The sequence below is a fragment of the Anopheles gambiae genome, chromosome 2 (assembly GCF_943734735.2).
Source record: "Anopheles gambiae chromosome 2, idAnoGambNW_F1_1, whole genome shotgun sequence".
NCBI classification, from domain to species: Eukaryota; Metazoa; Arthropoda; class Insecta; order Diptera; family Culicidae; genus Anopheles; species Anopheles gambiae.
In genome coordinates, this window is record NC_064601.1 from 4,793,331 (window position 1) to 4,808,307 (window position 14,977).

The 14,977-nt window shown below is 43.4% G+C and overlaps 1 protein-coding gene across 14 annotated transcripts in view; it reads right to left on the reverse strand.

Annotated features, from left to right (window-relative positions):
* LOC4577187 (glutamate-gated chloride channel) overlaps window positions 1–14,977 on the reverse strand; it is a 90,275-nt gene that overhangs the window by 19,462 nt on the left and 55,836 nt on the right. For 6 of the 14 annotated variants that reach the window (XM_061663557.1, XM_061663558.1, XM_061663561.1 and 3 more), the window contains one exon: window positions 6,733–6,803. The exons of 4 other annotated variants lie outside the window; for them this stretch is intronic. In XM_061663557.1, coding sequence (XP_061519541.1) covers window positions 6,733–6,803 — 71 coding nt within the window. Of the gene's footprint in view, window positions 1–6,732; window positions 6,804–12,559; window positions 12,628–14,977 lie in introns of all 14 variants that reach the window. 4 more of the 14 variants (XM_061663563.1, XM_061663559.1, XM_061663568.1 and 1 more) reach the window with 1 other exon arrangement.

Consider the following 14,977-nt stretch of genomic DNA (forward strand, 5'->3'; position numbering starts at 1 on the left):
GCATCCGTTGTCTGAATGTGGTCATCGTTGAATTAGTGACCCAGAGGGCTGGCTTTCTTCTCGCCGTGGCGCACACAGAAATAAAAAAACACACGACAGTACCCACCTTTCGCATTGTTATAAAATAAAACAAAAGCATCCAACAGACCTCGGGGTTGGGAGTCCGATCGTTCGCCCGAGAGTCATGTGCACCAGAGCTTTAGCGCTGATGAGGACGATGATGATGAAGATGAAGATACAGACACGGCCACTGATGCACTGTGTGGCCGTCGTCATAATTTATTCTCGCCGTTTGTGGCGAACCGCCACCGTCCTCGTGGCCGCCTGCTGGTTGGTTGGTCAGCCACGAACGGCACCGTGCCACGGTGGAGTGGAGTGGGGGGGCTGTGTCTTTGGGGATTTATTTGCATTCATTTTTTATGGCACGGCGCGCAAGACTGCAAGACGCGGCCGTTCGGCTATCTACCAGCGCTTCGCACGAGTTATTGCATTATTCAACAACTTGAACAATGCGGTTCGCAATCGTGTTGCTGCCCCCATTTGCCGTGGGCTCCCCGGGTGTGGGTTGCGGGCTGGAATGATTCACAAGTTACCATATTTTATTCCACTCTTCACCACCGTGCACTGCGTTCGCTTTCGCCCCTCCATCCTCGTCGGTTTGGGGCTGGAGGGATTAACTGCGTTTTGCATCGGCGTACGAGCTGTTTGGACTCGGCGCAAATGAATGGTAATTTATGCACAGAAATTGCAGTAAAGAAAGCAAACAAACCACCATCTTAATGTTTACAGAAATCAAGCTTGTTATCGTTTGCAACCGGTGTGGTTGCCATCGCCTAATGGTGTACCGTAGTGTGTGCATTAAAAAGCAGCACGGTAGAGCCTTTGCTGCAACACATAAATATAGCTTAAGTGTGCGCGCGCTAAGGCCGGTGGTGGTGATGGTAGTAGTGCGGAGTTTTTGCTTGCCAGATTGACAACCGATTCGAAGAGCTTTATCTGTAGCAGCACCGGTACCGTTGCAATATTTAGCTCGTGCAATTTCGGGAAATTGAACCACCACCGGGAAATGGATTGCAATCGTAAAGTAACGTCAATAAAATAAACGAAAACCTCTGTCCTCTGGCTCTCCCGGCTGCGAGGTTCAGCAGATAGTGGAAGCGAGTGTTCGGGTTTTGCAAATACTACACCGGCGTTTCCTCCCCGCTGCAGAACAGATGAAGAGGGGGGAAAACAAGGAGAAACAAGAGGTTTGCGGGAAGCCCGTTCGATCGTCTGCATTTTGAATGTGGTCGAGTGGTCAAAGCACATTCGAGTTCGAGTGGCAAAAGATGCTGAGCGGGTTTTGCAAAAGCGGGAAGCAAAACTGGGCCAGAGCGAGCGACGGTTTTCGGGACGGTTTTAAAGTTAATTGGAAAAGTTTTCCTGAAGCGATCATACCGCTCCGGTACCGTGCGGCAGGACGCCGCAAACAGCAAACATTTGGCAGCGAGCGAGCGGGAGAGCGAGCTAGCGAGCGAGCGAGCGAGTATTTTCAAAATTTGTGGCGCACATGCACATGCTTCTGCTTCCTTCCCGTCCCGCATTTTGCCGTGTGTCCGTGTGATGGTAAGATTTCACCCGAGACACGGGACATGATGTTGGTGATGGTGAGGTGAGGCTGACTTATAGCGTACCGATAACCGTAAAATGCACTTTACTAGGGAACTTTTGGGCCAATAAATGCGAAACGGACTGCGCCGTCGTGTCGTTTGTGTGAGGATGGGTTTCTTTTTTATTTCATACTGGTGTATGTTTTTTTTTCGGCCCGTTTTACAAGTACACGCCAAGCTCCGAACGGCTAGCCGATACGTCGTTTGCGGGAGTGGCCTCCGCTGGACGGATGGTCGAGTGCTTGGTCGGTGCAAATTTAATAGCTTATTAATTTTACGGTCTCGAGTGTAAGCCGATTTCGACGATGGGCCGGGAGTGGCTCGTTGAGATAATGCTACGGAACGGAATGGCCATGTAGTGGGTCCCTGTATTTGTAGGCTTGCAGTTGTGTCTGTGCGCCAATAAAATTGGAGGTTTTTACGTACGTGCATCACACTGGGAGTATTTGAACGAAAATGATTGCAAGTGTAGGTCGTGGGTTATTTAAAATCAAATCCACCTTTAACATTGCAAGACAATGTAGCGAATGCATTAGAGCTCGAAAGCATCGCCATCTTCCTGTGGTGGAGCTTTCAGGCTAGCGAATGGAGACGCCTGGTGGTTTGTGATTTTATGGCAATTTAACGGTGAAACGGCAAGTTCGAGAGATCATTGCCGTCATTATTGTTAAAGACGGCACTTTAAATCAATCTGGCAAGCTGCGTGCTAGTACCCTAGCTAAGAATGGTTCCGCTCCAAACGGATCAGTTTCCCTTTTCATTCTGGAGATGGAGACGCATGGTGATTTGTAAAATCTGCTGCTGAAGCAATCACTTACCCATTCTTGTTTCGGTACCGTACGCTTCCGCACCGACCATCGGTGGGATGGCACAGGTTTCCTTAATGAGATGTAAATCTTGCATCCGGTTCGGTTGAAGGGTTTCATCCGTTTCCTACCATTGAATGTGCGTGTGGGTTTTATGTGCGCCTGTGTTTGTAAGGTCAGCCCGTACTGCCATCGAAGGTCAGTCATGGGACATGGGCAGGCCGGTACCCCTCCCTCTCAGACAGACCGGAGGAAACCGGGAAGTAGATGCGCTAATGATGTCATTCGTAGGCGGAAGCAGCAAACAGTGCTTGACAATCGTGTCAAGTGGTCGGGGCCACATACACGGTTTTTTTTTCGGGTCCGCAAAGCTTTGAAATAGTAATCCCCCCTTAACTCCACCAATACACGCGCCGCTGTCAGCCACTGCCACTGCGGATGGCGAGGACGTCACACAAACGACGGTTTTGTTTGGATGTTTTGCAGCGGGTGCGGAAATGGTGATGAAGATGATGAGGATGTTTTTGAATTATTTTGCTCCGGCAGGGGCAGGTTCGTATGTTCGCAAAAAGCACCCGGATGAACGGGCGAACGGGACGGGCGAAAATGTAAATGTGTTCATCAAATCAGGACCTTGGATTTGATTAGCATTTTTCTTTTTTCGTTAGCTGCTGTTTTTGTGCCCCCGTCGGCTACGTTACTATTTGTTCCCGTAACGCTTTGCTGACTGTTCGGTGTCGACCGAACGGGCGAGCTGAAGAAGACTTGCCGAGCACCTGACGGATCGTGCGCAAGTTCGTGCTGCTTTTCTAGCGTACCGTAGGTAGACGGTAATTAATTCTAGTGAAAAATTTTGCATTCGAAATGTCGCTCTTTCGAGCCTGATTGGATTAGTGTGGCGCAAGTAGAAAGGGAAGGGATGATGGCGCTCGGGTCTGTTTTCCAAACGAGCGCTGATAAATTCGTGAATTATTATCACTTTTCCGGGTGAGGTAGCGATTATGGGCGATAGCTTTAACGATTTAATTGTGCTGAGAATGGTCTGCAGCTGGGGGCTGTTGAATGTGTATAACTAATTTTACGCGTTTTATATGCGAACTAAACTCTGCCTAGTCGCATTTCAATAGAAATAAGAGAAAAATATAATTAAAACACAAACACATTAACAACTGAGCATAGAAGTATAAAAAAAACAAAGGAAAAACCTAAAATTATTTTAAAGAAAAGGGATCTTTGTGTTAAATATAATATTCTTTCAGCACATGGATGGGACAGAATTAAACGTGACAGCGAAATAGAGGATAGAATTGCAACAAGAGAAGAGTAGTACACTAGAGCACGCAGCAGTACGTTAAGGACAATAGTATGTACGCAAAACGGTAAGGGATTACATGTCGCAACATATGGATAACAATATTGATTCGCTTCGTTTGCTAGTATAACGTCATACACACAGGGGATTATAGCTAGACGATAGGAAATACAGCAGATAAGTACAGAGTACTTAAGAGAATGTTACACTTAAACACGGTTTATTAAATGAGCAAAGGATGAAACTGAACTAAATATGGAGAATGGAAAATGGATGGTTATGGCAATGGATGGCAATGGATGGATGACATGAATGAAATGGTCTAGGGAAAGAGGTATGCAGAGCACTGACAGTGTTGAGTAGTATTTTTTGTTCACTAAAGTTGACAGCAGTGTAAATATACAACGGGCAAAGAAAGGGGCAAATGAAGGAAAATAATGCTGTAAAAGCGTGTGGAGTGGCAGATGATTATTAATTTAATTAAATACCGTAAAGCAGAAATGTAAAAAAATAGTAAAATTGGAAACAAAGTTTACTGATAAATGAAATAAATAACATTGTCTAGCAAGAAATATAGACAAAAATAATAAACAAGTAGAAACGATATGCATACAGTGCAACGACACATAATCGATAGGCGACATTTTTACACAACAAAAACACTTTGCATATGAAGTAGAGCAGTTGCTATACTCGTCCGGTGCCGCTCGTTGCCGCCAAAAGGGACCGGAGGAAGTGTATGTGTGTTGTTGTTGTTGTTGTTGTTGTTGTGAGTGTGGTACGTCTGCATGTATTCCACTCTTTCGAGCAAGAACTGCAAAGCGTGTAAACTGCAAACGGGGCAAAAGGGACGATGGAACGCTTCGAGAATCCGGTTGGCGCCTTTGCATGTCATAACAATGCCGTTTGGTTTGGGTGCCTCCGCGCTAGTAGGATGCTGTGCCGGAAGTCGAAGTACGCGAAAAGTGGTGTTGTTCGTGCACACAGACTCATACAAACGCATACGCACACAAACATACGCGCTGTTCAGTAACCACTGGACGGCGAAATAAAAGTAGCGCATAGCAACGAGCAAAAGGCAAAGAAGAAGAAGAAGAAGAAGAAGAAGAGAAGGAGAAAGAAACGCTGGGTGGAAAACACTTGAAAACTAAAGAACGAAAGGTGAATGTGGAAGTGTGGACAAAGAAGTAGATCGACTGGGCAGCCACGTATTGTCTGGTCGTAGGGTGTAGGTTGTGTACGCTGGCCCTTCACATAGCAGGCGGGGAAGGTACTGCTTGTGTATGTCCGCACAGAATGGTGCGAAGGCTGTCACTGTGCTTCGCATGTGTGTGTGTGTGTGTGTGTGTATTATGAAGGGGTAAGAAACCGTGTATGGAAAAGCGGCTGCATCCTATTCCGATGATTAGATTGTACAGAAATGGGAGGGCACGTAGGGCACCTTTCTCTTTCCGGGTTTGTCAAAGTAGTGAACTGGGTGCACTTGGTTGCTGCAGAGCGTGTGACAGACATCAACATACACATGTAATCGGTAGACATCGAAAGAGTGTGCACACATACATACATCAAGCTCACTCTCACACACATACACTCACGCTCACACAAAAAATCATACATAAACACGCGAGCAAGCCAACGTACGCACACACACACACGCACATACACACACAATCACACCAAACAGAGCAACGCGTCGGGTGCTGGCGGATGCTCTAGCGGTGGCAACAATAATGACAGTAGTACACTGAGATCGTTTACACTGAACGATTGAATGCTCGGGCGACAGTTGTACAGCCCCGTGCGAACGGTGGAGCGTTCGTGGTTAAAACTTTACCAACGGAACAGCGATTAGGTTGCGTACACTCGCACACTCGAACAAAGTGTTGATAACATATTAATGTAGCTTAGTAGATTGTTAGAAACTGAAAACGAAAATAAAAACATACAAAACAAAACACAAACACAAAACCACAAATCAAAACGATAAGATAAACAACAGACAACGAAATAACAGAATGTAGGTGAATGTAGGTTCGTTTTGAAGTATGAAGGAAGTGGCGGTATTGCGATCGAGACAGGCGGAGGAAATTTCGCCGATCACTGTGAGTGGGTATGTGGGTGTTTGTGTATGTTTGAGTGGTTAAACATGTCCTTGGTTGGTTGGCAAAAATGATTAAAAAAAAACAGAACTTAATTGTCTCATGTAAGGTAACCGTATGATGGAAAGGAAATGGGGAAAAGGGAAATGTTTGCTGGCTGGGAGGGGCGGGGGAAGCAACTAGTGATGGACTAACGATCAGCACGGGAAGATCATGTTGAGAGTTGAGAGGGTCAATTATGGTATTGATGAGTAAGGTATGAATACAAAAACAGATAACATAGATATGTATTTGTTTGTGTTTGTAAAACTTGCGCGCGCGAGAGTAAAGTTTCACTCGAAACGAACATTGTGTGACGTTTAACGTGGAACCATTGTTTGACGTTACTTTAAATTGATTGTGTTTGCGCAGTGTCACAGTGTGTGTATGAAAAGAGCGCCGAGATAGACACCGAGAGTCAAGAAGGAAACAGAAAACAGAAACAGGGAAACAAACAGAGACAGAGAAGCCAACAGAGCTCAGAGTGGCGCCGGTAAGGGTGGGTAGGGATGCCACTCAGTCGAACGCCTTTTCTGTGTAATTTTTGTACAAGTGTAGCGATGGCTCTGAGCCTGTTTTTTTTTTTAGTTAAATGTAGACGTATAAACACCGGTACTTTGAAAACACAACACAACACAGTTTTGCACTAGCCCGCCGAGTAGTACCCGCGGACTAGATGCAGGGAAAAAAGTCACAGGAAACACGAGAAACACTGTACAAACTGTGTGTGTGTTTTTGTAGTTGTTGAGACGTAACAGAGATTAATTAACGGACTTTGGTTGGTTGGTTGGTTGGTCTGGGACTGTTACAAATGCACACTAACTCACCATTTTGTAATCGTCGATTTTCGAGATCGATCTTAGGAACATGTTGACGAACACTTGTGTGGCCTTATCGTCTACGGGGTTTGGTTTTTGGTTTTTGATTTGTTTTTGATGAATTGGGTTTGCAATTATCGCGACATTTCGTTTTTATTTTGTGTGTAGATGGTGTAGTTGAAGTAGTTGAGGTAGACATTTTTTACATTGTATTGTTTTGGTATTCGGTTTTTCGTTGGCATTTTGGAAGAAACGGGAACGGGTATTTGAATGTTGGATTGGCGTTTGTAATGCGGTTTGATGCGTTTTTTTCACGTCGTGTTCACGTTTATCGCGCGGGATTTTCAGGACAGTAATTTGTTGGTGGCCAGTATTGTGTGTTTTTTTTTTTGGTGGTGGTTCAAGATCAAATAGTAAAAGCAGTATGCGAACGGGATTCGAGTGTAGAAAAAAAGAGAGAAAGTTGATTAGCACTGCATATCGATTGCACGGTACAGATGACAGTGAACGACACTGAATGGTTTAGCTTTTGAGTACACTTACGAACTAACTTCAACGAAGGAACTGATTATTGAACGAACGAAATCAAAACAGTAGGCGAGGATAAGAGATAACGGAAACAAAACCAACAGTGTAACCAAAAACTGGAGTCGATCAAACCCCCAAAATGATTGTGGTAACTAATAATGCAACTAAAAAAAATCGGCAAATGTATGCAATGAATGCATTAAGATCACGGTTATAGAGAGAGCGAGAGAGATTAGAGTGGATTCAAATTGCACCAAACAACATCTATCCGTACTTGTACATGCGCGCAGCACATTGTGCTTCACACACACACACACCCATACATACACATACATACATACACACTGATGCATGTAATAAACGGTATGGGGTACGATTCTGGTTATTGTTATTGTTATTGATTCTTGGTTATCTGATGCAGTTTGCATACTAAGAGGACTTGTTTCGTTCCTGATTCGCTCTAATTCGCACTACGGTAAGATGCATGAATGGGTGACAGTATGAGTCGATTGCTTGCATGTCATGAAGTTGGCTAAAATGCACTACGCCCATTACAAATCTGCGTTCAAATGCTCTACAGTACTAAAGGAGGCAGTAAACGAAAGTTCCTATATATATAGATGTAACACAGGTACGTTGGGTGTCGTTTTGACTGTTAGACTATTTAGCTATTTGGGGTCATGTTTTTTTTGTTTTCTTCGAACACAGAAACCGTGCTCCCGCATTATACTAAACACACTCATCGGTCATGGTTTGGCACACACACACACACACAAAATAAGATTGTGATTCGCCGGCTGTGTGCTTCGACGTGGTGCCTATAGGAAAACTATGTGAAGAGAAAACAAACACATATATTCATCTATACAGCTGAACAGCGTTGTTCACTTATCGTACTTATCGCCTAGAAGAATCGAGAGGTTATACGCATTTTTTTGCAAATTACGAATAACAGTTGAAGGCAATATGGCAAGAAATGTTGTTAAATAGTTATAATTTATGTGAAGTATTAATATAATATTCGGCACATCGAGTGCCTTGTTAACGTCTAGTTTGCTAAAGCAATAGAGAGAGATAGAGAGCGAGTGAGAGAAAAAAAAATGCAAAATACTATTACACACGTAGTTGAGATAGCGGATATTCTTAAGTATATATATAGAGAGAGAGAGAGAGAGTGAAAGAGCAAAGGAGAGATTTCAACAAAGTTAGCTTCAGCTTACAAACAAAGCCAAAATCAAGACAAAGAAGAAAGAAACGAGCATTATAAAAAGAGCAATAAGAAAATCTAAACATTAGATGTTTGAGAATACATAGAGAGAAAGCAACAACAAAAAAAAAAACAAATTTAAAACAGCAAAAAAATGCAACCAAAAACATTTAGCCAATTACGCATTTAACCTACAGTGACATTCAGTGAACTATTGAATGGCCGATAGTAGAGTAAATTGACGCCAATGAGCCTTTTTTCCATACTAAAAACGGTACTCAACGGTGCTCCAGGATCTAGACGTGGGTTAGTAGTCGCGCTTTGGTTGTAGTAAGCAGCATTTAGTAGACTACGAAGATCGAGATCTAACGCTAATTAGTTATTCGTTAGTAGTCATGTCATAGAATCTATACACTCGGGCGCATCTATAAGGGAGGAGCAGTCTGTTGATTGTTTTATAGTTGTAGCTATACAGTTGTAATACTAGCAAAAGTCTAAAGATACACTACAATCTGTTTGCAAAAATACCACACAACAATATGACACCAACGTGCTTAAATGAAACACATGAACAGAGATAGTCTAATTAGATACAGTGAATGCGAATACTACAGTCGGAACATTGGTAAAACTGTCGCTATGGCGACGGGACTGTACATGCCACCTGCTTGACAGATACATCTAAAGACAGTTGAGGAAGGACATATTGAAATGAATCGACCGTTTTGAAATGAACACTCACTCACGGTATGATAGGAAGAGACACAGAGAGAGAGAGAGAGACAGAGAGAAAGAGAGAGACACTAGGAGAGCTGTGACGTTTAAGTACTATTATACTACGAGGTAACAACGTTTAGTTCAACACTGACAGATTCATCTACTCTCAATAGACAACAGTGTGAGAAGGTCGCGTGTGCGTGTGTAATCCTACATTATCGTCCTTGTGTCTGCGGTGTACGGTAGCCGATCATTGTTTGGTGCCTGTTCTTTTCTTTTTTCATTTGTAGTGTGTCGTTAGAATATTGTTTTACTTTGTATATTATCTGAAAAAAGCCAGCATAGTGCTGGTTTTGCGTTTAGAATGCGTTTAGAAAACAATTCACACGCATTATACTTAAATAAGTCATCAATTAAAAGCAAATACCATTTACGACAAACACATTCACAACCGAGACAATTAGCTTACAAAGGGGGTAGCAGGAAAACAAAACTCGGATCAAAACAAACAGCACAAAAAGGGAAGGAAAACGGGGGGTGGATAGAACGGTGGAGGCAGTGATGTTGCAGTAAAGTTTCGTGAAAAACATCGAAAATAAAACACACACACCACTGTCAACGAGAACGAGAACCAGATGATGGTAAAATAGGCGATGGATGAAGGGGTGTCGTCAATCAATGAAACTGTGAAACAACAACAAATTCACACTTGAAGTTTAATAATCAACCGTTAAGAAGATGGATCAAAGGGAGTGAAATGGGGAAAAAACGGCTGGACAGAAAACACCAATTCATATGTAGGAGGATGAGCAAAAATAGGATGATAGCGATAGAACACATTGGTAGCAGCTCTACGCAACGGTGATAGATAACGCCAGACAATATGTTGATGCTAGGGACCGTCAAAGGAGCATGTCGGTAGGCGGCAGTGAGGCTATAAAAAATTGGGAAATTGTTTGATGCATATGCATCTTCTACAGGGTTTGTAAAGTTGTAAGCTTCTGGGTGACTTTGGACTAAGGGGGACGAGGGGCTACGGGGTTTGGTATAGAAGGAATGAGCGCTGGGAATGAGCTTGATGGAATGGAGCTCGCTGTGTCCACTTATGATGAAAACAGCAGGAAAATGTATGAAACGCGCGCAGGTGTGTGAGTCACTCACACCACGGTTAAATGAGCACGATCATCTGCAAAAAAGCCAACGATTAGTTCACTGAATGTTGCATTGCATGTGTGCGTTAAGGTAACACGTGTTGGTGCTGAGCCGAGATAGCATTTAATTTTTTCCAAAAAGTATTAAAATTATCATTTGCAAACCAAAGAAGCAACAATACAGAAGCATCAAAAGACTGTACAAAAGCAAACTGAGAAAAAAAAAACAAATATGCAAAACAAATGCAGCGATTAGGAAGAGGAGAAAATTGAATAGAGGAAAGAAAACTGGTGAAAAAGAACGTCCAAAAATGCAAAAGCAAATGCAAAATGACTTCAAAACATCTTCAAACCGACTTAAACATTGGAGAAGAAGGAACTTATCAATGCGAAGTAAAAATCGACTGACTACATTGGAGAAGTACGGCACAGCACAGGAAGACGAGAGCAAAATGCTACGTGAGGGAAGGATGCACAAATTAAAATGTACGTAAAAACTTGTACACGTTGAGGGGACACAAGTATCAGCATTGTAACTTCAGATGGAGCTAATCGTTGACTTGGCAAGTGTTATGTTTTTGTCGTTGTTTGCTGTGGCTGTGAGAGTGCACAAGCAACCAACTATACGGTTGGTACAAGTGTTCCAGTAGCGATTGTGTTTGCTCTTGTTACGGTCAAGGTGATTCATTTCATTTTTGTGGCGTTTGCATACGTGAACAGAACACAGAACAAAGGAACGTAAAATTAGACTAGGAATTAAAAAAAAAAGAATTGTTTTTAACAATTTTACGCCCGAACAAAGTCGCCAAGGATCAAAAGTGCAAATAAAAGAAAGAAATTTGCGCCCGCTAAAATTTGCCGATTAAGTCTGACAAACTGTCGTCCGCATAAGAGAAAGATGATGCAAAACGTTAAGAAAACGCATAAAAACTGTCGGGGCTGTTAGTAAACAACAAACAAACAAACAAACAAACGCGAACGTGATGGTAAAAGTAGATCAAAACATTAGGAAACACAAAACCGAATGTCAGACGAAAAGGGGGCAATTTGTGTAACAAACGAGTAAAAGAAGAAAAAAAAAAGGTGAAAATCGATCGCAACGGTGAGGCAACAGAGTAAACGCGAAAGATAAATGTAAAAAATCAAAACAAATTCGAAAAAAAACTAACCATTGCCAAACGGAACGAAAAAAAAAAAATCAAAACATGAAAAAACAAAATAAAAACATTCGGAAATGGTAGTAGCGTAGTGGGAGGAGGGTAAACGACACAGCACCCGCTACATCATCAGCAGCATAAAACTGGGATAAAACGAAAGTAAATCGAATCAGACGAAACACGTTTAAGAAAGGGGGAAAACAAAACGAAACGAGTGATGGCGAAGACTGCAAGTACGACTGTACTTGCAGTGGAGGGAGCAAAAGAAAAGAAGCGTTACGTTTATCTTTTCACTACGGCTACCGCTGGAACGCTGGAACTGGGGCGTGAATTTGAGTAAAAGGCACACCAAAACAAAAGCAAACAAAATGCTCACACATACACACACACACACAAACACACAGACACACAAGAGCAAACACAAGACACTAGTGTCGAAGCCAGACTGGAATTCTTACACCGAGCCAACCCGGAACACGAACCATCGAAGGCATCGAACGTGTTTATGAATGTTGCGAGGCATCCGTGGAATAGCTCGGAAAAGTGCAGTTGGGTGGCCATAAGGGTGATCAGATCCAGGGTGGTAATGGTGGCCATAAGATCGAACTGGGAGAAAGTGTTGTGTGTTTGTGTGTGTGTGTGTGTGTGTGTGTGTGTGAATATTTGTAGCTTTTTTTCCAAAAACATAATCGATGTGCTCTCGCTTATTACGAAACTGGTTGCATTCAAATTGGAGATACTGAACACACAAAACACAAAATTGGGAGTGATGGAAAAAACAAACGTGTGTGTATGTGTGTGTGAGTATGTGTTTGCACTTCTTTTACGGGGTAGGAGAGTGGTGGTGAAGAATTTTTGTTTAATTATTATCATTCCGGCGTTTTAGATTATATCGGTTTGCTGTGTGCTACAGTTTCAGTACGGAGCAAAGAGAGAGAGAGAGAGAGAGAGAGAGAGAGAGTGAGAGAGAGTGGGGAGGAGGTTGGTTTGGTTGAGTTGTTTTGTTTGTTTGTTTGATTTTTGTTTTTTTTTCTTTAGGAGGGGGAGAGCTGATACCGTCGCACTTCTACACTTACCATAGTCACGTCATCGATTTTAGATATACTTCTTACAAAAATGTTGACGCGAACAACGGCCGGACCGTCTGTGTGGGGGTGTTGTGCACGAGCGAATTCAATTCGAGCGAAAGTTGCAGTATTTGAGCGATTTAGTTGTTTGAGGGGTGGTTTTTTTTAGTTACATTGACATTGGTATGGCGTTTGAGTTCGAAGTATTGGTTTAATTTGTCGTCATTTTTTGCAGTCGGTTGCAGTCGACGTTTGGTTTTTTTTTGCAATTTCCGGTCGTCCCGAAACCGTCGATCGATCGGTAGCGAACGATCCGTTTTGCACGCAGTAGTCGTTTACCGTGATGGTGATGGTGTACGCAGATCGCGTTTGGTTTTTGTCATCACGATCATCACGATCAATGAGGTGTGTATATTTTTTTAAAGTTATTTTTTTTGGTTTGCAGCAAAACAGCATTGTGATGAGCGTTTGATTTTGTACATATAGTTTGTTTTTTTTTTGGATTGTTTGTTTGATTATCATATGCGACATAGAAATTCGTGAAACACGGAAAAGTTGCACACAAACAGATGACGACGACATTGCCCATAATGAAAAGAGAGAAGAGATGTTGGCAGTTGAGTTGGTGGTTGAGAATGGTTAGTTGCTTGCATTAGAGCGGTTAAGGTAAAGAAATAGGTTACGATGTTTTGCCAAAACTTGTATCAAGTTTTGTACTGTTTGTAAAATAAAAACGCGCTACAGAAAACCCGCATCAGGATGCCTTCTCCTGCAAAATGCCGCCGTGGTTTCGTGTTTGCTGTACGCGCACAAAAATCAAAACGTAACACACACACACTGAAGAAAAAAACGCACCCACACTGGTGTGTGGTAAAAGTTGGTAAGAAAAAAGGGGAACGAAAATGTGGCTGAAATAAATTTGAAAAAAGAAAAACGTATTGCGTTGATCGTTGCGCGCCTAAATGTATGCACAACGCGAGCACGGTGCAACTAGCTGTCAGAGCTGACCGCAATGACAGCTGTTGGTTGTTTGTTGATGGTGGACGCGCAGTCGTGTGAAGAAAACGGAGCGAAGCTGTTAGTACGACAGGAGTTCGATAGAAAATCGATAGAAAATGGTGTAGATACAGAGACGTTTCACTTAGGTTTTACCAAAGACTAATGGTGTATGTACATGGGTGTGAATGTGTTTGTGTATGGTGAATTACAGCGATGAGCTCATATACAACATTTGAGTGCAAAATCGGTCGTGTGTACAAGAGAAGAGTGTTAATGCCGTTCTCCCGGGAACGCGCACGCCGAGCTTGTGCGGTTACGGGGTTTCGTTTAGCGAATTGCGTCGATACGGAGTAACAATTGAGCCTTTCATGTGTAATACAACGATAACGGTGGCAGCAGCACGGTGCAATTTTCGAAGCAAGCTTATCCGCCCTCTCTTGGCTGCAAAAGCGTTCGAATGTAACAGATCCCGGCACAGTATGGCTCTTTGGGTGTGTGGGTGTGTGTGTGTGTAGAAAGTGCTGAAGGGAACGGGGAATACGGTATGCATCAAGGTGGGACCGTATTGGCAAATTGGTGCATACAACAGCATAATCCGTGAACAAGATAATATACAAAATGGAATGCAAACTATTGCGAGAACTGGTAAGGGGCTACAGTGAAACACGCTAGTCAAAATGGCAAAGCATAGCAAGCGCTGCTAGAAGAAACCCCGCGACAAAAGCGCCAGACCGAGGAGGAGGAGGACCTACGAAAGGAAGAAAACAAAAATGGTGGTAAGCTAGCTCATAAACGGTACGCAACTAACGCAAAGCATAACCTCGCTTCAATAATGGCTTATGTTTTAGGCCTTTTCAGGTGGACTACAGGCAGCAAACGGGATCTTCTAGGCGCATGCTCTCGGCTAAGTGACGGTGCAATCAACTTGCAGTAAGTACCCCGCCCGTACGCCCGAGGTGCGGCTCGGTTACCGCTTCACATGGTCGGCGATGGGCAACGGTGCCGGTAATCCACCAACGCAGCACACCATCCCCGAGATGCAATCCCCGACTATTTGCGTCCCGTGGGAAGCGGTTCCATTAGCGTTTATTGGAATAATTGGATAGAATGCTTTTAAACTTTCAAGTTTCCTGTGAATGGGCACCCGTAGCCGTGCCCTTGGGGAGTAGTAGTTGCCCCGTACGTGCCCGATGGCAAGGGCCGTTCTTAATTTGGCTTGAAAACGCGCTGAACTTTCCGCAACTACACCGGGGTCGAGGGGTGTATGGTGAGCTTTCTGGGGCAGTTTTTTCTGCTATTCTGCTTCTGCTCCTCGCTCCTCGTCCGTTTAACGGAAAGGGCAACAGCAACCCGATTGTGTGTGTCGACCGTGTCGAAGGGGTTTTCACTGATGGTGATATGTGCTCGGGGGAAATCTAGAACGAGCCC